Below are 21302 nucleotides of genomic sequence, written 5' to 3'. Positions count from 1 at the left end.
TTGCAGGTTTTTGCTGTATGGTATAATTTACTTAAGCTGTTTGGAATGTAATTTTTCTTTTAATTATTCTTTCAATCCTTCTGAAGATCCTATGAGGATACTGATTTTTAATATGTATGTACTTTGTGAAACTATTTAATCTTCTATTTAGAAACTGTTAATTAATTGTTAATTTATTTAAAGCACTAGGAACTAGGAACTAGGAACATTCTGAGGAACAGAAGTGTGAAAAAAAACTACAAAACAAACCCAGATTTACACACTACAAGGTTTTAAGGAATATCTTCAAACAACACAACAGGGACTGTTACAGTTATATCTTCACATCATTTAATGAAGATGTCTCTTCACTGTGTGCATCCCAGGAGCTGGAAAAAAAATGTAGTGTAGAGAAATCTCTGTGCCCAGGCCCTTGGTCTCAAGATAAAAGAGGTTTTCTTCAACAGAAACTGCACTTTGAGGATCTTTTTTGATGACCACCCTTCATTAATCCTATTTTCCAAAGTGGAAATTCACTTGAACCATTCAGCTCTAAACAGGGTGAAAGTGGTAAAGGCTCCTTAAGCACTCATACAGTATCTACACCAAAGACAACTGGGGACTAAAAGCCAGAATCCTGTTCAAAGACCTCTATACTGTATTAGACTCTGCTTTCCTTTGTGACTTTCATGTCCTTTCTATCTGTTGCAATATTGAAAGCATACAAGCCTGTCAATAAGCTGCAAACATTTATAGATTTCATTTTTAGAAGTTCTGACACTCTGTAACCTTGTGCGGGTATTAATAGCTGGTGAGAGAGGCCTGTGCCTGATAGAGTAATGTGTGTGTGTATGTAAAAGTATGCGAGGACACCTCTGAGCTGTGCTTTGAGCAGTCCTACATGGGTCCTCGGCCTGTCTGTGTCTTGAAACGGCCTGAAGGCTGAAAGTGAGTAATGAACACTTGAAAAGGTTCTGTCAGTTGGAATCAAAGCTTGGGCACACTCAGCATTTTCTTTCGGAAACCTTATTACAGAAAAAGTACTGGGCTTTTTTTTTCCTTTTTATTCTCCTAATCCAGGACTTCTTAACTGAGGGACTGACAGGCTTGTAGCCTACTGCTAGGAAGTGCTTTCCAGACCTCCGTGTTTCTGTCCATCATTCTCTTAGGGGTAAAAAAATACTCACTTTGTCTCCCAACTGCTTTTTAGGAAAGACTGTGAACTAGAATAAGCAGCTTTCAAGTGCCTTTCTCATGTGAAGCACACAGACAGCTCTAACATGGCTTTGTCGTGTGTTAGGAACAAGTTATAGTGAGATCACTCTTTGCTAAGACTGCGTCATTTGCTCCACATACTCTAGATACAATGGAGGCTTGAGAACCTGTGTCCAACCGAAGTGTCAGAGGACAAAATTTCCCTCTCTCCCGCCAGCAGCTCCTCAACATGACTGAAGAGACAGCCAGTCAGGAATGCAGCACTGGTGTGTCTTCTGGCAAGGGTGCAGGGGAACATTTTACAAGGTTAAACTTCTCTTTGCTTCCACTGATACTGTACTGGTTGATTTTTCAGTGTGGCCATGCTGATCTCAGAGAGAGCAGTCCCTATGTTTTGACAATGGATTTATATATCAGAACTTTTCTTTACGGATCTGAGTGCAGGATTTAACCATGGTCTCCTTTTGATGCCCCAGGGATCTCGAAGGTTACAATGCATGAAACGTAGCCTAACCTAACCTAAAAACCTAAAAAACTATATTATTTCAGAAAAGTGCAAAGCAGTCAAAAGGATTCAGAATGCTGAATCTTAGCCCCTCGATTGCCACCCATGTCCAGACTCAGTATTGCTCAGTATTATGTGAGATAATTGTATTATGGGCCAGAGGGAGTTTTAACTTATTCACAAGCTGAAATCTAGAGCACGATCGGGAAAAACTCTCAAGGCCCAGTTATTTCACACCCCCCTGACACACAAGAGTCCTGACGCTCAGTTATAATAGAACAGCTTTTCAGGAGTAGGGCTTTTACAAGCAAGGTCTGGAAAGTTAAATATTACATATCAGTTGGAAGCATGATTTGGAAGCAAAGATTTTCCATTTCCTTCAAAATACTAGATGCATCTTGTTATTAAGTACTTTATAGTATGCTATTTAAAGATTTTTTTTAGTTATACAAATCACATCAGTGCTGCAGGTCTTCCTGATTTCCTGGATGGAAAAAAAAACTGTTAAGAGTTTTTCTGTACAGCAGAGTGCAGTCAAAGCTTTTGTGTTGAATAATAATCTGTCTACATTAAAACAAATGCCGGAATTCATTATCACTGACAAAAGACAGATAAGGTGCATCACAGTGGCATCACTCACAGCTGGCTGGCTGAGTCTGACACACTCTGTGTAACAAGTCTTATTAGGCTCAATTAGTTCATGAAATATATATATATATATTACTAATTCAACCCTGTTAAGAAAACTAAAAATAATAAAAGAAAACAGTTTTAAAAAAGCATCACAACAGATTTTGTTCCCTCTTGAGACTGGCATGAGTAAATATATTAGGCCCCAGATTTCACACCACGTTAATTGAGAAGATTTTTATCCCTGCTGTCCTGGATTTAAATTAGGCTTGAATCAATATTTAAAGAGTTTGCTCTGTGAGGACAGTGGTGCTATCGAAATACCAGCCCATGCCACATCCCGGGGGGTAAGACTCGCTTAAATTCTGTTCAGCTGGTGTCTTTTAAATTATTTTAACAGTTTGACCTAAAATTAAACATTTCAAAACTCCCCTTAAGTTCTCACTTTTTGGACACATACTGTACATACTGTATATACTGTACATATAAAAATGAAAAACCACAAGATGCAAAAATAATCAAGTGGCACAGGGCAACTAAAACTCCAAGATTATCTGCATCAATTTTTTTTTTTTAATATGTAGTTGATTTTTGAAGAGACAGTTGTAGATGATAACATGTCGGCAATCTGTTTTGTTTAAATTTAGACATATAGGAACATAAATATTCATTTAACCCCAAGCATATAGCTCCATCGAGCTAGCAGGGATACCACTGTCACTGTGAGGAGAACCATTTCCTGTTTGAGTGAGTTAAACAAACCTCAGTCACCATCCCCCTCTTGAATCACAAAAAAAAAGGACAAGTATTTCATACAAAATATATCAGTAACAACGTAAAGGCTCAGCTGGTCATAATTCTACACAAAAAATAAAAGTGTAAGAATACACTTGAAAAGGAACTGGTTGCTTTCACAAGCATGAAATGGCCACTCAAGTTAAAGGGCTGTGCGGGAAGGCTTATCTTTTCCTATCCGGACAGTAACTTTGCCAGTGAGGTACATTTAGTTTTACTTTGCTTTCCAACCACATGAGCAGTAGATGGATTAAAACAGGTCAATAATCACCCCTGGAATAAACTTTGTTCAAAAGGCTCCACATGGGCAAGCTCCACAGGAAATGGGGAAAAACACTACAGAGTCTCTACAGACTAGGTTGTGAATCAGTAGAAAGCAAACCTGCCTGAATCCAGAGCTGTACATACTGAGCCCTGGTTGGGTTTAGATCAAGAAGAAGCAATATACAGTACAGTACAGCATGCTAACACAACAGGAGGGCAAAACAAGAGCAACATACTGTAGACTTTTTGTTTCTGAAATACACTACAACCTAAATATTTTTTAAGCAAGATAACTCAAATTCTTTCCAAATGTCTGCATGCATGTTTCAGAAACCTGCAACATGCAAATACATGATGCCCAAATCTCACTTTACAATATACAGAAATTCAATACATTTATCTAACTAACTGCCCAGCTCTCTCTTGACATACACAGATGTACATGGATGTGTTTATATAATATATATCAACAACATGCCCATTACTCAAGTTGATATATATCTAAAAATGGTATGGTGTGCATAAAATGTAAATATGCGGGTGGATCAAACACCTTAATTAAATTACATTATACACTTCCGACAGGACAGTAACAATCTGTTTCAGCTGAGCTGTGCTGTGCATGTGAAAATTCACTGAGTATCGTGCTGTGAAAGGCAGTGGTGGACTTCACCACAGTAAGTGTGATGCAGTAGTTCCCAGTATACCGAACACCCCAAGCTGACAAACAGTTTGGGTATTTCAGGGTGTTTCACATAAGGAAGCAACACACTCTTATGTACAAGTGAATCCAAAATCCTCTTATCTTACAGTTAGTGAAAAAAGTTAACTCATTTTGACTATTCTATGTTTTTGTTTCCAGAAGAAAAACAGCTTTCTTTTTTCTTTCTCTGACCTTGTCATGGGATCCCTCTCACAGGCTCCTTAAGAGCTCTGACTCACTTAAACTATATTCAGCAGTTCTGCCATTGCAGTTTGGCAAAAAGAAACCAGGACCATCAACCTGGAAGTCAACCAGGGCAGGTCAGTGCTCTGGGAACCACTGCATATCTGAGCAGCTGTCTTCGGTAAAGGTTTGCTCAAGAGACGCTAGTGTCCTGGCCTGCAGTCCCTGCTGGAACAGGCCTTGCACTTCACAGACACTGGTGATCAGAAGGAGGGGTTTCAAACCCAACAATACGAACTATCCTGTCTTCTCTGGCATGAAGTGCACAACAATGGGAACATTAATATATGATTACCTTGTCTTGTGATGAACGTACTAGCTAGCGAGCCACGCAGTTTATATCCAGCTTCGAAAGACAAAAAAAAGGGAAAAAAAGGCAGGATGAATAAAGTATAAAAAGAAATATGCATTACCTCACATATTAACTATTCATGACTGACACCTCTCCAAATGACTTCAGAGATGCATATAGTCTTGCATTTGGATGAGAAATGGTTCACATTTCACATTGCAAAAGTGCTACACTTTGGCTTCAGGAGATGATGCCACCTCTTAATACATGTACAGTAGGAACACTATAGCATGTTTTCATCCTCTTTACACAGTGCAGTTTGCCGTTCATTCCTCAGATTTACACCTGGGCTGGATGGTTTTTTTTCTTTTGCATCCCTGATAAAAGAAACAACATCTCTTCTCTGCTCAGTGTCACGTGTCTCACAGTCAAAGGCAGAGGCAAATGCAGCAATTCTTCCCTTCATCTACAGTACATGAAGTCAAGCCCCTAATATTTCAAAACTCCCTTGTAGTTAGAAAGTATACCTGCTGAAGTCTGGCGATGGTTTAGAGAGGGCAGTGGACAGTCCAGGGCTAACTGCAGCAGCATAAGGATCCTGAACATACTGTAGCTATATCAGTATCTGTCTTTCAGCACCAAGAATTCTGCTGTTAGTTTTCTGTTCCTATTCAAAGGTAGAAGTTATTTTACTGTTCACACATTACCGCCAAGAGGTCAGCATACTCTGCTTTGATATAAGGTTTGATTCTTTACTTTTTCAAACAGATCCAGTATCTAGACCATAAATGTACTTTTTCCTGTGAAGTTCTTGTCCAGTGCAGTGACCATACAGCAGCTTATGTCCTGATGGCAGGCTATGGCTCGCTCATAAAGCCATCTAACAGGAGGACAGAGAGGTTTTTAATTTGACCAAATATTGAACCCGTTTCAGTTTTTTCACCCAATGTCACAATTTGTTCAATTTGTTACATTCAAATGTGAATGGTAAAACCTAATCCCATATGTTGGGTTTGTCGTGGGTTAAACAAAAGCAGCCACCAACAACAAAAAATAAAGTGGCATTGAAAAAAAGGCCTGTAATTCAGATTATAGTTATTTTTCCAGGACTCTCCAGAATGGAGGTCACATAGAGTAGAAAACAATTTAAAAAAAATAAATAAATTGGCTGGTAATCAAGTGTGTATAGAAATAAGTAGATGTTTCATGAAATGTGAACGAGGTCTGATTGTTCAAAGAGCCTGTTATTGCTCTTGGGCTCCATCTACCCATCAGAAAATGACCAACCCCAGTTTGTAATGGCAGGTTTGTGCTGGGAAAAGCAGGAAACTGCTGGCTATTAACAGCTGGAACCAAGCAGTATGTTAGGAAATGTATAATTTCTTATTGGTTTGTAGGTTGAACCTCTGATTCTTCCAGACTTGGCTATTATTATGGGCTCTGACGTTTTCACTGCTGGTCTACAAACTGACCCTCTCTGAGGCTTGATGCAGCTCTGGGAGATGAGGATAAGACAAAGCTTCACTTCAACCCAGAGTCAATATTCTTCCCATTCCTTTGGCACACCATTTGTGCTCTGGCCTTTAGGGTTTGTTGCAAATGGAAATGTTTAAGTTTCCTTTTCAAAAGTGATCCTAGACCTGTCCTATGACAGCATTGCATTTATATCATGCTTTACGAAAGGGAAGACAAAGTGAGGTGGAAAACATCTTGAATTCATTTTAAATTGTCAGTGTGCTTGAACACACAGGACCATCTGTTTTTTTGCTACTACACCACCTCCCGCGTTTGCTCCCTCCCTGTGTGATGAAGCGTCTGCTTGAATTGTGTGTTACCTTTGCAATTAACTATTCCACCAAGAAATGCTTCTGATAAAGGAAAAAGAAGGGACCCAGGTCACATAGCGAAAGGAAAATTGCACAGATTTTAAAACATTTTTGGAAACTGACCTGCGGCCAATTCTTTAGAGTTTTGTTTAGTTCAGTTTTTAAGTGTTCCTGGATTGTAAAGGTGTCACACAGAGTAACTTATGATTAGATATTTAATTCATTAAGTTGCTTTAATTTATTGTTTTGGTATTTGATACTTAAAGTGATTAATATGATCATATGCTGCGGTGTAGTTTGTTCCAAAAAAAAAAAAAACGGAGCAGGTTTTGCCCTCAACCAAAAAGCTTTGGCAATCTCCTTGAATTTTGTTTTACCAGGACTCTTTAGAAAATAATCATCCGTAATAGACAGTCCTCCTGAAACAGAGGAGTGAGCAATAATGTAAACACAAACAACGAAACAGCGAAGCACAGAACATACAGCAGGATATAAAACAAGTAAGGAATGAAATCAGAAGAAAATGGGACCACTCCTTCAAGTTGAGGGCTCCAAAACGCACTTATAAACTCATACAGCTTTCACGATAACTCCAGGCATTTTATCACCACTCTAGAAATTCCTGAAATACACAAGCTCCCCATTCTGTTTGGTAATGAAGAACACTTTGCACTTGAAAGGAAAAAGGAGCAACAATTCGTTCACAAATACTCCATATATTATGGCCTTTATCTGTAAAAATGCAGTCATACTGTAATTTTTTTTGACAGAAATGATAAACAGAGGATATAGCATGCAATGTTCCAGGATCTTCAAAACCCACTGTGAAATTTACATTGGCAGGGCAAATTTAAATTGTGATTCTACTGCAACATGAAACACTATGCTTATGAAAAACAGCCTGGCTAATGGCTTAGGGATATCCACTTAGCAATATTTAAACTTGCATAGCATGAAGCTCTTAATGACACACATTTGCAGGACTACAAGTACCATCGTCTGGTCTGCAATATTTAAGACTACTGTAGTCTGCCAGAAGCATGCACACAGCATATGACAGTGATACTGCAGTGGTAATTGAGAAGTGCAGTGAGCGTTGCTACTGCACAGCAAAGGCAGGGAATTAAGTTTGATTACACTGTAAAGACAGGTAGAAATAAGTGCAGTCAGAGATTGACCATTGTTGTCCATGTACTTTGTACACACTTACAGCTACAGAGCTAAAGATTGATACATTTTGACACCATGGTTTGTTTCAGAGGCTAGACATAGAAAAACAGTTCAGATATTTATTTATGTATTTCAAAACTACGATATATATTTTACTAGAATGTTCTTATAGTACATTTTGCAACTGATAAGTGGTTCAATTATTTTTCTGTATACTGCCCTAAGGAGAAGAGCCTCCTGGCAGTGCCAGGGTTAAACGATGATAACTGTAGCAGGGCTGCTACCCTTCTTCTAGACATATTTCTCACAGCTGTTTGTTATGTTTATCCTGAATGTCAGGCCCCAGTGGGGGTTAAAGGTCAGCACCCTTGTGGTCACATGACTGAAGGTTTGTGAATCACACAGCTGTAATTTTAGACAAAAACAAACTTTTTGTGGTGAAATGTTTGACCGTTAATTCAAACACACAACAACCATTAAGTATAGCACATCATAAAGTTCTTGTTGCAGTTTTTATCAGTGCATAATGTTCAAATTATGCACTGTCGGGCCAAGTTTTACTGTTTAGCTATTTTTCATAAATTGACAGTGCCATTAACAGTGGAGGTCAAAATGTGTTAACCACGAAGATGAATCATTACATTTACATGAAACTGTCTTTTAAAAAACAATACTCAGCTGCAACAAACCAAGGAGATTAATAGATGACCTTTTAGGCCTTTCTGAGAAGAAAGAGATTAAACCCATTTTCTTTTTTCAGAAAAAAAGGTTTCTGCAAATCACAATATCAAAACGTTTGCAAAACATATGGAATCAACATGATAATGTACTGTATGAATCACAGACATACCTCAGAAGCTGATTTGGGCCAATCAAAACTGTCTGCCTAACTCTAACAAATGTCACCTATTTAAAAAGTATTACTATTATCAAAACTTTTACTTTGGAATGTTACTATTATTCTTGTTCCATTTCTTAGCACCAAGCTAACCGTGTTTCTGTACATGCAGAAATGTATTAATTTTGACCTACCTTGCTTCTCCACTCCAGTTTAAAATATTAATGCAAAGTCGGTCCTCTCCTCTTCACCTAATCCTGTGTGTATCATATACTGTGTAGATACTGTATGAATGTTTGGAATTCTGTGGGAATTACGCTCGTAAAGGTGCTTCATATACTAAGGATGACTTCATAAGAATTACAATTTAACATTCTTACAGGAGACGAGGATAAACAATCTCACTTGAAAGTAAAGTCCTTTGTATGTCTGAATTACAAGCCTTTCAAATTCACCTAGAGGCAGAGAGGAATTTGAGCTGCTCAGGTCCTCTGGGCACGAGCCTTCACACTACATGGCCGCCTCTTCCACCGGAGGAGAAGGTGAGAGTGTGAGAGAGAGCTCACAGGCTGGGGTAGACCGGGGAGAAGTACACAGAGTGTAGCACTGCCTTGCACATGCAGGCCATCCACAGCCCACAGGACAGGCACTCTGTGACACAGTTGAAAGAAAGAGAGGCTTGTAAGATTGCTCCATCCCTGCAGCCGTGCAACAGAAACCCCTCAGGGGTCACTGGGTTGTGCCACCAGCAGGTTAAACACCAGGAAATCCATCAGCTGACCTTAGAGACAGTCAATTCTAAAGGCAGAATTGTGCAACACTGGAGTTACTATTAGTTTTTTTGAGGGGGGTTAAGGCTGAGGAAAAGTCTTTGTAATGTCTATTTTCTGTTACATTTTGTGTTTGTCATGTGTAATGTCCAGTCTGATGAAATTCAAAATATTCTCATGACTAGTTACAGGTTAGTATTCTTGGCTATTGTGGGTTTTTTTTTTGCTCCATCCTTTCATTCCTCATTTGAAAACTACTACAGGATAGTTTTGGACTACAGGAAATAGAGTATTAAGGCAGATTCTGTGATCTGTGATCTGAGGTATCTCTCTTAGCTAATTGTCTATTCTCTCCAAAAATGCCCCGTAGGGAGAAACACAGAAGTTCTGAAACAGCAGGTATTTTTATTACCTGAAAAGGGCCAATCATATTTGTATTTCCCTTTGAGTTTCTCACTTGTTGACAGTCTCATTCCACATGGTCAGAATTATAATTTCTTATACTGATTATTTCAACAAAAACAGTTTAGTAAGCCCTTTGGTGTTCTCTAACCCCCTTTATATAATATTCCTGTTATTACATAGTCTATATTATATTTTATAACATATATTATAATTTATATGTTATATGTTATCTATATATGTTATCTATAGTTTATTTATATAGTCTCAGATATAGCACAGAGACATTATGTATTATAGTTAACAATTAAACAGCAAAATAAAACATACTGTACATGAATTGGATTACGCAGCAAGTAACAAACCAACACAACAGGTAAATGCAAGAAAATGAAGTAATCCAATATGTCTGAGCCTGCAAATGCTTTCGACCCTATATCTCCCTCTCCATCTCTCTCTTTCCTCTTTTCCTCATATATCTGTTTCATGTCAAAATCTGACGCAATTGCTCTCCAATGCAATCGCTATCCTCCAGATACAAAGTTGCATAACCATAACAGCTGAGAGGCTGTTCGTGCAAAAATAATGTGATTTTTTTCTAGGCATCCTACTTTTTTCTTTTTTTAAAACAGATTTTTTTGCGGGGATCAAAAATGATTGGTTTCCTTTTTTTCCTACCCATTCATTTGCAAAAGGTAGTCATTATTCAGCTTGACCAGAGAGAAAGAGAAGGGAATATATTCTCCTCTTCCAGAGCATCCAGATCCAGCTGTTCACTGCCCTTTGCCCCGAGAGTGCCGAGTGCAAACTGTCTGTGGTGTCCGATGAAAGGAGTTACCAGAGCACTGGGAGCTGAGAATTATCCAGATGACTTCTTCTCCCAATCCCTGGCAGTGCTGTCTACTGTGGGACAGAACTGCCTTGTATTGGAATAGCCTGAGCTGGAAGAGATCCTCTTCGTGGTCAACCAGCAGTTTATCCACTCTACTGTTAAAGCCATACTTATAACGATGTGTGATGTCCTTAAAGACTAAATCATGCCACTAGAATTACACAATAGCACATTTTAAATCTGGGCTCCTAATGCCTGATTATCTCAATCCTTATTTTACCTTTAGCAGCTTTCTTAACACCCCTGTGAGCAATATCAAAGGATTAGCTAGTCAGCTCTTCTGCTGAACCAAGGTGAATATTATATATGGTATATTCTTTCTCGTTACTGCTCTAAAATGTGATGATCTGCTCTCAATTGTTTTCAAAGTTTGAAAATTTATGTAAATATAAATTGCTAATTGAATCATACAGTGGTAGAATGGATAAGGTCCCATTTATCTAAATTCAATAAACGGCACCTTACCGCGATCAATGGTAAATATGTAGATTTTGTTAGAGAACATCCTTTGTTTTGTTTTCTAGCACCAAACACAACAAATGAGGAAAAACCTCTCTCGAACAACAAATAGAGAAAATAACGGCAAGCACAACGTTTGGAGGTCACAGTTACTAGGGGGCAGTCTTACACATATCTCTTGAATTAGTTTGGGCTTCTATATGCACTATCAACAGACTGTTGTGGAAATGGTGACAGAAATGGTGACAGTATTTTAGCTGCAGTTTCTGATAAATTAGCAGCAGAGTCACCCGTTCTTTCTCAGTTTTCTCTTTGGTGCACACTTCGTTATTACAGCATCACCCCTCTTAGTACCACGGAGCTCATCAGATTGGGGGCACACACTCGGGGCCCAAGGAGTCTCCACAGGGCATGTGCAGAGCAAAACAGGGAAGCTGGAAGTTGAGTTAAGCTGGTGCCAATCTTACCTGGTTCCACTTCGTGCCAACTGCTGGACTGGCTGCCACTGCCCGGCGACCGCCCCTGTCCTGGGTAAAAGGACTCTTCCCCTGGACTGTCCACCTCATCCTCTATGCACTTGATGCGCTTTGCTGAGCTGTGCAGAGAAACACAGATGTATAATAAGTTACTTGCCGCCACCACTTGATGGAGTTTTACTGTGATAATGTTGTGGTGGGTGAACTGCCCATTCAGATCTCCAAGACTTACAGAGCCCAGAAACAGAGTAAAGAGCACACTCCTCTGAGTGGTAAACTGAAACATTTAGCACAACATAAAGGTAGAGACAGATTCTCGACCAGGTGTCTTGAGTCTGAAAAACCTGTTTTCAGTGTGGGGGGGGAAACAAAGTCAGACCCTCACTGCTTTCTTTCTTTCAGCCCTCCTGAAACTGGTGAAAAGGGCACCGCATCTGGTGAAGGAAAACCTGCCCTGCTGGTGCCACATGCCGCGGCATAACAAAGCAACACAATTGATCCCAAATGTCAAAAAGCGAAAAAAGGAAAGACGCCTCTTGCTCGCAGTCTGTGAACCTGCTACACGTTTTCTTGAGGGGGTGGCTGGAGGAATGAAAGAGGAGCAGTGGCTGTACCTCCTGAGCGCTGCACTCCTCTGCTGTTTCATCCAACAGAGGATAGACAGCAACAAAGGTCAGTGCGGGCAGGGGCTTCAGGAGGGTCCTACTGAGGGCACTAGCTTGTTAGCTGCCCCCCCCCAGCGTCCGAAGAAGCGCAAGATTAATGGTAATCCTCTTTGACAGTGGCAAACCTGGCTGTGGATCAAGAGTAGGCACCGCTACAGCGCTGTGAACAGGGGAGCCTGCAGATGCTACCAGTGCTCACCTCCTGACAAACAGCGGGGCGGCCTCCAGCAGGACCAGTGCTGCGGTGCGATTTCGACAGCTGCCACAGGCGGCCTATATCAAAGTCCAAACTGTTCTGTTCATCTGCCCTCGGAGCCGCCCATTATCCGCTCACATTAATTGTACCATCAGAGGCCCTCTTGTGTGCCCTCTCCCTCCCATAGGGGTGAGCAGGACAGGCTGGGCCCATCAGAAAGAACAACCTTCCTTCCATACCGGCTCATACGCCTCATTAATGTAGGAGGTATACCCCCACCCCCCCCAAATTTTACTTTGACAGCAAAGTCAAAAGTGTTATTTTTTCTGTCACAATCAGGACTTGTGATCAAAAGATTAATATAAATGATAAGCAAGATACAGTATAATATAAATTTTATTTAGGATAATTTCATGCATTATTTTGAACATACTAGAACAAAAATGTAGTTTGGGTTCACCCCAGTGATTTGAAGTGATCACAGGTATTGGGATACATGCACTTTAAGAACATTTCTGAGTGTGAAAATCACTATATGCAGTGCCAGATTTCCCTTTAGGCACTGTAGGCACAGCGCCTAGGGCCTACAAAAATTTTAGGGACTTCAAAGAAGGGAAACACTAGTGACTAACGAAAAACGAGCTGAAACAACATGCTTGTGATTGACTCTAGGTGCTCCAAATCCCTTGTATCTAGCGGCTGTTCTAGAAACTAGAAGTATTGAAGTGATGGTCGCTTGACTCGCTCCATCAATCACGTGGTTTAGCATTAGAATAGTTTAAAATGCATCATGTCAATCGACGTAATTCAACTGGCGTTTACCCCTCTTTATACCGGCCCTGAGTATATGGCTGCATATTCCCTCGAACCAATAACTGAACGAAGTCTGTGATCCAATGAACTCACCAGACTCTTTGTGTAATCATTTGTGTTGCTATTGCCGTAGCCACTTTGAGTTCTTGCTTATCCTTGGGTGTTCTGATTTCCCTTCTTCCTTCAATATACAGTATAAGAGAAAGGACTGCTACTGGATTACTACGTTATGTATGCTGGCCAGTAGGATATTTCCCTTTTTCTTCCTGATGAACCCTTTGTTGTACTGACAGTATGCGTTACCAAGTTAAATGGTGAAGTCCCGTCCAATAAATAAGGGGGCATTTTATTCCACATACGCAGACAAAACATTTCTGCAAACTTCAAAGTCCCTTCTGCTGCTGCCATCATTAGTGTCAACGTCAATGAAGATGAACAAGCCAGTTCCAGAGATGGCCATGCATGTCCAGGCCATGACATTACCTCCACTGTGATTTGAAATTTGCTTGCAAGTACAAAGATGAGCCAAGAGAGTTTTGGAACAAAGCCTTATGGACAGATGAGACAAAGAAAAAAGGTTAAAGTGTGGATAAAGAAAGGAACTTCAGATGTTCCCAAGAATATCACCTCATCTGTGAAGCATGGTATTGCCTGGAGATGCATGGCTGCCTCTGGAACTGGCTCACTTGTCTTTATTGAAGTAACTACTGATGGCAGCAGCAGAATCAATACACACCTGCACCTTTATTGGAAAATCTGTTTAGACTGAAACTGTCACTTTCGTAAACCCCTCCTCTTAAGGAGGCTCTAGCTCTTCCTTGGTTTTTACTCATCTCCCGCACCTGCTCCCTGTTCCAGCCCCCTTTTCAGTTCCCCTTAAAAGCCAGACGCTTACTCAGTTCCGGGCTCTGCATTGGTTCCCGTACCAGGCGAGTCCGGGACCTGGAAGCGCCTGGTCCCATCAAGTTTTTACTTCCTGTTCCTGTTCCCGTGCCGTTACTGACCCGGTTCCTGTTTTTAACCCCGTTTGTCTTGGATGGACCACCCGGCTTTGGACTTTTGCCTCCTCTCGGATTCCCCCTTGGACTTATTTCTGGATTGTTTGCCTTGGCTACACCTTCCCCGAACACCAGCGCACCATGGACACGCCCCCTGTTTTCATTCCCGACTCCCGGATTCTTTTCCCCCCCGTGTTTTCCTCACTCATCACCGGATTGTGTCGTCTGCATAGGGTCCAGAAAGAACGCTCTCGTTACTGAAACTAGGGTTTGTGATGTGTGTTACAAAATCACAGTCTGGGTATCGTGCTTACACAGTATTTTATGCACTGCAAATTTAAAACTGGTCAATATCCTGTGTGTGTGTTTTTTGCACTGTTTGAACTACAGTAGATGTTCTTATTTCTTTCTCTGATGTATACAGAAAATTCGTAAGCTTGAAGGCAGAAAGCCTTAATTGTTGGTTTCTTTTAGTAAGCAGTCGTCTTCCTCCAATGAAAACTCGGACCTGACTTCGAAGGTGTGCCAGAATCAAAGATGGTAAAACGATTTAGTTTTTTATGTCGCTGTGCTGATCAAACTATTCTGCACCAAATCTGAAAACAATCCCTAGGAATTATTTCTATGTTGCGGCACGTTTAATGCTTAATGCTTGGAACATGCAACTGCTCACAATTCAGCAACCTGGAACTGCAATGAATCCAGAGCATCAGGAGATTATAAAAGCACTCGTGTATGTGATAGGTCCACTCTGCTCATCCTGTGCTGGGATTTGAATATAGTTGCCATAGGGCTCGGAGCCACACACACAACTGTAAACTCTGCTGCACCAAAAGACTGAGCAGAACTCTACATTACCTGGTATTCAAGGGGGTGACATCATATCTGTAACATGGTTTGTTCACTGAGCCCTGTTAAATATTAACAAAACAAAGATCTGCACTAACAAGGATTTAAGAGGTTAATTCTCAGGATTAAGTTTGCGATTCTGGTACATTTGTTTTAGCAAATAGCCTGACTTTATAAGGCTATATCTGCAAAAGTAATAAAGATAAAAATGTTGGCTACAGATCCTTAAAAATCTTTTCTTAAGAGCTTGTCAGCAAGATTGATTAAATAACAGTGGGAACTAACCTTGCAAAGCCTGGTTTCAGGACATAAGGTTCCAATCTCATACTCTGAAAAAGTCAACTGCTTCAGGCAGCCTGGGGCTAGGACACTGTCCTTCATTGCAGGATCACTCTCTCTGCATACCTGCCTCCTGCTCTGCTGTTTGGCATCCAGCTGACCTAATCCTGGGGCTCAGAGGCGAGCTGTGACATTTATAAGAGGCACACCACCTGATTGCAGAGGGCTGTCTGATGGGGATTAAGTCAGGGCAAGTCTCCTGTAGATTAACAGGTCATACCCCCGCCGTAAGTCAACAGTAAATACACCTGCTAGCACACTCCTGATCGAAGCTAAAATGCAGGCTGCACTGTCGAAACTCCCCACCCCCTTCTCCCTCTCCCCCCTCCACTCCATAGCATTAGCACAGAGAGGATACAGCAAGGCACATAAAGAAGCTATTGTTAATGTCAGGACATGGCTGTGTGTTATAAATCTGCCGAAAACTAAAGTTCTGTAGCAGAGGATGACAATGCAGTGGATCCCAGAAATGTTACTGTATATGTTCCACATGTATGTCTGTAATAAAAAATCAATAATAGGACGGTACAGAGGAAATTATCTTATTAGTGTCCCATCTAGTAATTTAAGAAACAGTGCTCATTTCAGATCTGCCCGTTTTAGCTCAGGGGCAGTGTAGAGTAGTGGGTACTGTAAGTGTCTGCACTGGTGGGTTGGGGCTTAGAGTCTCTGCTGCAGACATTGCTTGTTGCACCTTGAGCCCAGTTGCTGAAGCCCTCTCACATGTACTGTATGAATAGGGACCAGCATTTGCTGGGTGGGTACTGTGTTGGACTTGGCGTCCTGTCTGGGGGAGGTGGGGGGGGAGGGTCATGTAATTCATTTAACGAAAACACCATGAAAACCAGGATAGGCTCTAGCCCAATGAGCCAGTGTGACTTGAATATGGGAAGGACTTACCTGCTCTGATAACTATGAGTATTCTGATACAACAAGTTGAGTAATTTGGAAAATATGCCACACTACAGTATGTACTGTATCTCCACATTTTGCTACAGATATTTTGGCAGGTTATAAAGCTAGTGTATCTTTAGAATCTTGAGTTAAACAGGCGCAGGGCCCTCACTTTCAAGATGTCAACTTCCACCTTGAGAGGACCTCACTTTCCCCTCACATCCAGCAAGGGTGAGTCAAGAGGGCTGTTGACATCATTGGAGCTTCAGAGAAACGCCACCTGCAGGCTCTCCCGTTACAAAAAGGCCTGATTCTCTGGCAGCTGAAAGGTTCTGCTCAGAAAGAAGCTTCTGAGAAGGACACACCCTTTGCGACTGGAGTTTAAAAATGTTTCAGAACGGGAAATGACGGACGTGTTATTTAGACAGCTGCAGCCAACACATGGGTCATGTATGATGCTGGATTTTCCAAAGCCCCTCTGCCTGCTCTGTGAGGGGAGTCAGTCCTCGGGGGTTCTGGCTTTTACCTGCTTGAAGACGTGCTAGGAAGAGGCCTCCTCATGGCTCCCGGGCTCATGCTGTAGTACGAGGAGCTCTCCAGATCCGCCAGGGAGAAATTAGGCCCCGTCCCTGCAGCGATGGGGGCTGAGAAAGACAGAGAAACAACCATCAGGTGGAAGGTGAACAAACCTTAACACTTTCTCTGACTACCAGTCAAAAACTCATTCATGAGCTATACTTTAGTCATAAAGGTTCCCTAATTCATAAAAAATAACATGGTTTTGTTACTTGGAATTATAAAGAATAGTAACCTCCTACAAAACATCATTATTAAAGTGGATTACGTCCAGGCTGTCTCCTCACTTTTGAAAAACTCAAACCAGAATTCTACAACTCCTAAGATAACATCACAAGTCCCACCAGGGCTTTATATCTCCAAGCATAATTTCAGAACTACTGTACATCCATAACTTCCCACCTCTAACAATAATTTCAAACACTGAGTGGCAAAGTCAACAGAACACTACAGCCTAGAGTTCCCTCAGATCAAAAAGGCTGGACTGCTTGTCTACACTGAAGTTTATGTGGAAATGTTTGTTGCTGGAGTAACAAGGGGATGTGCAAAGCTTTCGACTCCAGAGGAGAAGAAATCGTAAACAATAAAAGCAAAAGTCTAGCAACTCTGAGACCTGGAAAGGAAGAATAAATGATTGTTTGCTAGAAAAAGGAACAGTTGTGGAATACAAAATGGGGCTTATTTAACATTAGTGCCAGTTTCACCTTAAGATTGTAACAATATAGCCAACATTTTCTACATTTTCACTTGAAAAAAAACACCTATGTGTACAGTACAAAGTTCCCTGTCTCATTATATTTTATGTATGCATAAATAAATAAAAGAAAATTTGAAGTATTAGGAAAATAAGAAATAAGTGCTAGAAATGATAGTGCTACTCAATAAAATATGACAAGAAAAATCTCTGCCACCTGCCAACAGAGATCAGAATGAGCTGAGATGCCAAAAGCTGGTGTTAAATTTGCCCAGCACTTTGAAAGTCATCCTGCAACATTTTGTGTTTTCCTATAGTTTTTTTTACTTTAGCTTAGCAAAACGTGTTACATGGGTCAGCCTTTTGTGCTGTGATTCCAGATGTCTTGGATGATTTGAACCACTGACTCCGTATTTCTGATACGGATAGGAAGATGTATCAAGTAGAAGGCTGGTACTGAATACAAATTAATAAGGCAATTAATAAGACTCCCGCCCAGCACCCACACCTGTAAGAGAGATCCAAGTACTATACCTCTTTAACATTGTATAAGACGTTACTACACAATTTGCCCAAATGGTTGACGGAGAGGCAGGCGCAAAACCTGACAGGAAATCAAAACTTTGACACAAGCTTGCCAAAGCCATAATTTCTGAGTCATCCCCTTCCTGCCGACTCCTCTTCTGAGAGTCCTGGGGGTTATTTACGAGGGGCTGTAAAGCTGATGAATTTGCATGGCTAATAAGTGGGGTGTTAAGTAATTTGTGTGAGAGCTAACCTGCACACGGGGCTGCTGTAATTCAGACGCCCTGCTGCTGTGAGACGGCCAGGGAGCCCGGCAGTTATGGGCTAGAAAAATGACCACACTGCAGTCTGTCTGACTTGAATGGAAATCAATCATAAAGGTAATCTGCAGCATCTACCTCTTAAGGGCTTTATCAAGTGCTTTTGCTTAGGGGATTCCAAATGAAGCTTGTAGCTATCAAGACTGCATTGATCTTTCTCTCTCTCACTCTGTTCCCTTTTGCTCCTAAACCGAAAGTGCATTAGCAGAATGTTTCAATCTACTTATTAACCACTTTGCTGCAAAAGGAGTTTTTCTGCGGCGACTGCAGGTTGTACTTGTGCAAGCCGAACTTATACATTAGCCATGCAGGCTGACCAGCGTAGGTCTGAGTCAAAGGACATCAAGCTGGGGTGACTGCGCAGGCAGCCAGCTCAACAAGAGCACTGGGACTCAAAGTATTAGTCCATACACAGCATAGGGACAGCAATATGAGAGGGATCAAGAGTCATATGTAGACGAGTGTGTTTTTTATTTCCAAGCAACATCATAGACTGGTGTAAGTGGGCTGACTTTCAACTGATGTGCTTCCCAGCTAGTTCATCAGGGCCAGGGGCCACAGAAAGCTGCAAGGGCTTCCTTTGAAAACTGGTCCATATTCCAGTTTGCAAATTGACATCAAAAGGCTGCATCCAACTTCAAAACTGGATGATCCTCTCCACAGAACCAGCCTTTTTCATATTATAAGCCCCTATTTGACAGGCCCTGAAACCTCAGCCCCTGACAAGAATATGGTGTTTTGCTCAATCAGCTCTGGCCCCTGAGGAACTTCTTCAGTCTGAAAGAGTACAACTGAAAGTGAAGAAGGCATAGCCAAACGATCAGCCCTAAAACAAGCAAAGGAAATGCACATCCTGCAAGCCCTGAAGCAGTGGTATCAAATGAAAAATAAAACTGCAAACACGGCAACAAATGGGTTCAGATCAGAACACAAAAACCTACGGTTACAAATAAAAGGAAGTCATTCAACCCATCTTTTCTGTTTAGCTTCTGGTAGCTTTATTGATCCAGCATCTTCAGCAAGCTGCATCCTGAACCCAGTGAAGAGATGCAACCCGAAGTAACTTTCTCCAAACACTCCAATCTTTTTAAAATCTTTCTAGATTTGGGGTTCCAGTTTGCAGAAGGAGAGTCTGACTTCTTTGAACTTTCCTTTGTAATTTGAATCAACCCTCCAGATCTGCCATTGCTGCAGGAATTCTGTTGGACTCTTGGCCTTCCATACTTGCCTAGGTTACACCACAGTAATTAACCTTGAGACTCAACCAGTCCAAATCACAACTTGGAAAAACCTCTGAACTTGTCTGTGAACTTAAGAGGGGTCCAGACTTGCCAGGGTTTGGGGAGGAGAACGTTTTGGCAGGGTTGTTATTCTAAAATGGCTCTTTACTCTACCCTCTGTCAGAGCAGTCGAAGAGTGTCTACAGTGAGTGATACTCATTCCAACTGCAAGATCCCTTACTCATGGCCAGAGCATTTATACATTGTTATACGTAGAAGCATAAAAACTTCAATTATATGCAAAACAAAATACACAAACAGTGCTTTTTGGGGCAATTTTCATAGTTTTGGCCAACCTTCATACGATCATCGCTGCGACACCCCATGACACAGGTCATAACCTCACTCACGGTTGCGACCTCCCACATTGTCAAGGACCGACAAAAGTTCCAACAAAAGTGAGTAATTTCATAAAACCACAAAGCAGCATGGTGTTAGAGGTAAAGCTGAGATAAACCATAAATCAAGAATCACATTTTTCTAAAATGATTCCTTTTAGTAATTTTTTCATCTTGACCATCATTAGTCATTCAATGCACATAGCACACCGATGACACTTCGATGATGACATTCAGCAATCTGGACAGGTCTTACAATTATCCCAGCAACTAATCTGGAAAAGCTTGTGGCGTCTGGGCTAGGCCTAGGATTCCACTGGGCTCTGATTCTCCTCCTTTATCATTTATCCTCTATTCCCTTTTCATCACATGTCTCACATTTCCAGTGCCAGTGTGGAGTTTTCAGCACTGCAGGCTGAGCCAATTCCTGGTGCCCCAGCCCAGACTGAGGACCCTCTGCCAGTTTTGACAGTACCTTTAATAAAATTAAAATAAAAGCCCTTTTCTATAAACAGCTTCTGGGAGGGATTGCAGGTAATAAGAGAGGAGTGAAACTACCACCTTTGTGCGGTTCTTTGTGAGACTGAGATCCTGAGATTGTTCCGTTTTATTTCTTCTGGGGAAGTGGGAGGCAGATTAGAAACGGATACAATTTGTTTTTTTTTAAATAAAAAACAGAATGAGAAACAGCAAAGGCTGATAAAGGATGACAAAAAGGAGAGGGAAGAGAGACAAAAGACAAGTGCGAATGGAGAAAGGAAACAACAGGATGAAAGCCAAGGTTCTATCTCAGATCTGGAGGTGGAAGAAAGATGGCCGACATAAATCAAGAGTCGATTAAGGGAAGAGTTCAAAAATTCAAATGAATCTGTTTTTTAGATTCCTGATACATCCTGTTGTGCCACCTTTCCATATCTTGGCACAGCCTAGTGAGGAGCAGTAAGACACAGAAAGAATAAAGCAGTCAGCTTCCTCTATAACCATATTTATGCCTGGCATATAAGCATTCCAAACCCTGGGAAGATGGCATACTTTATTAGGTGTGCTTACAGATTTCCAAAACAGGGGGAAGTGCATGGAATGTTTTGAGCTGACAGTGTAGGGCATCTTCTAATCTCTGCATGTCAGACAAATGACCCACAGCTGCCTCTGCAGAGCAGGAGCCCGAGAAATGAAAGGGCGGACCCAATCTCCGAAATTACCCGTCGCTATTGACCGGCCAATTATGTGGAGTTCCATTTACAAACGTAGCTAACCGCTAACTTTATGGAGACTTTTGTGCAGCTTTAATAGGATATTGATCGACAGAAGCAGATTCGATTGGGCTGCCACTGAATTGTGTAATGGCACACAAAG

General features: G+C 41.2%; 1 protein-coding gene across 13 annotated transcripts in view; it reads right to left on the bottom strand.

Moving 5' to 3' along the window:
- The window catches only part of nfia (nuclear factor I/A), a 303922-nt gene that overhangs the window by 53844 nt on the left and 228776 nt on the right, over nucleotides 1-21302 (bottom strand). For 9 of the 13 annotated variants that reach the window (XM_088599111.1, XM_088599110.1, XM_088599114.1 and 6 more), the window contains 3 exons: nucleotides 16740-16857; nucleotides 11451-11578; nucleotides 4630-4680 (listed from right to left, as the gene is read on the bottom strand). In XM_088599111.1, the coding sequence (XP_088455237.1) occupies nucleotides 4630-4680; nucleotides 11451-11578; nucleotides 16740-16857 (297 nt within the window). The remainder of the gene's footprint in view (nucleotides 1-4629; nucleotides 4681-11450; nucleotides 11579-16739; nucleotides 16858-21302) is intronic. The other 4 variants (XM_088599115.1, XM_088599120.1, XM_088599118.1 and 1 more) reach the window with 1 other exon arrangement.

Source organism: Lepisosteus platostomus, chromosome 11 (genome assembly GCF_059453375.1).
Source record: "Lepisosteus platostomus isolate fLepPlt1 chromosome 11, fLepPlt1.hap1, whole genome shotgun sequence".
NCBI classification, from domain to species: domain Eukaryota; kingdom Metazoa; phylum Chordata; class Actinopteri; order Semionotiformes; family Lepisosteidae; genus Lepisosteus; species Lepisosteus platostomus.
Note: the sequence above shows the minus strand (reverse complement) of the source record. Positions and strands in the feature narration are given on the sequence as shown.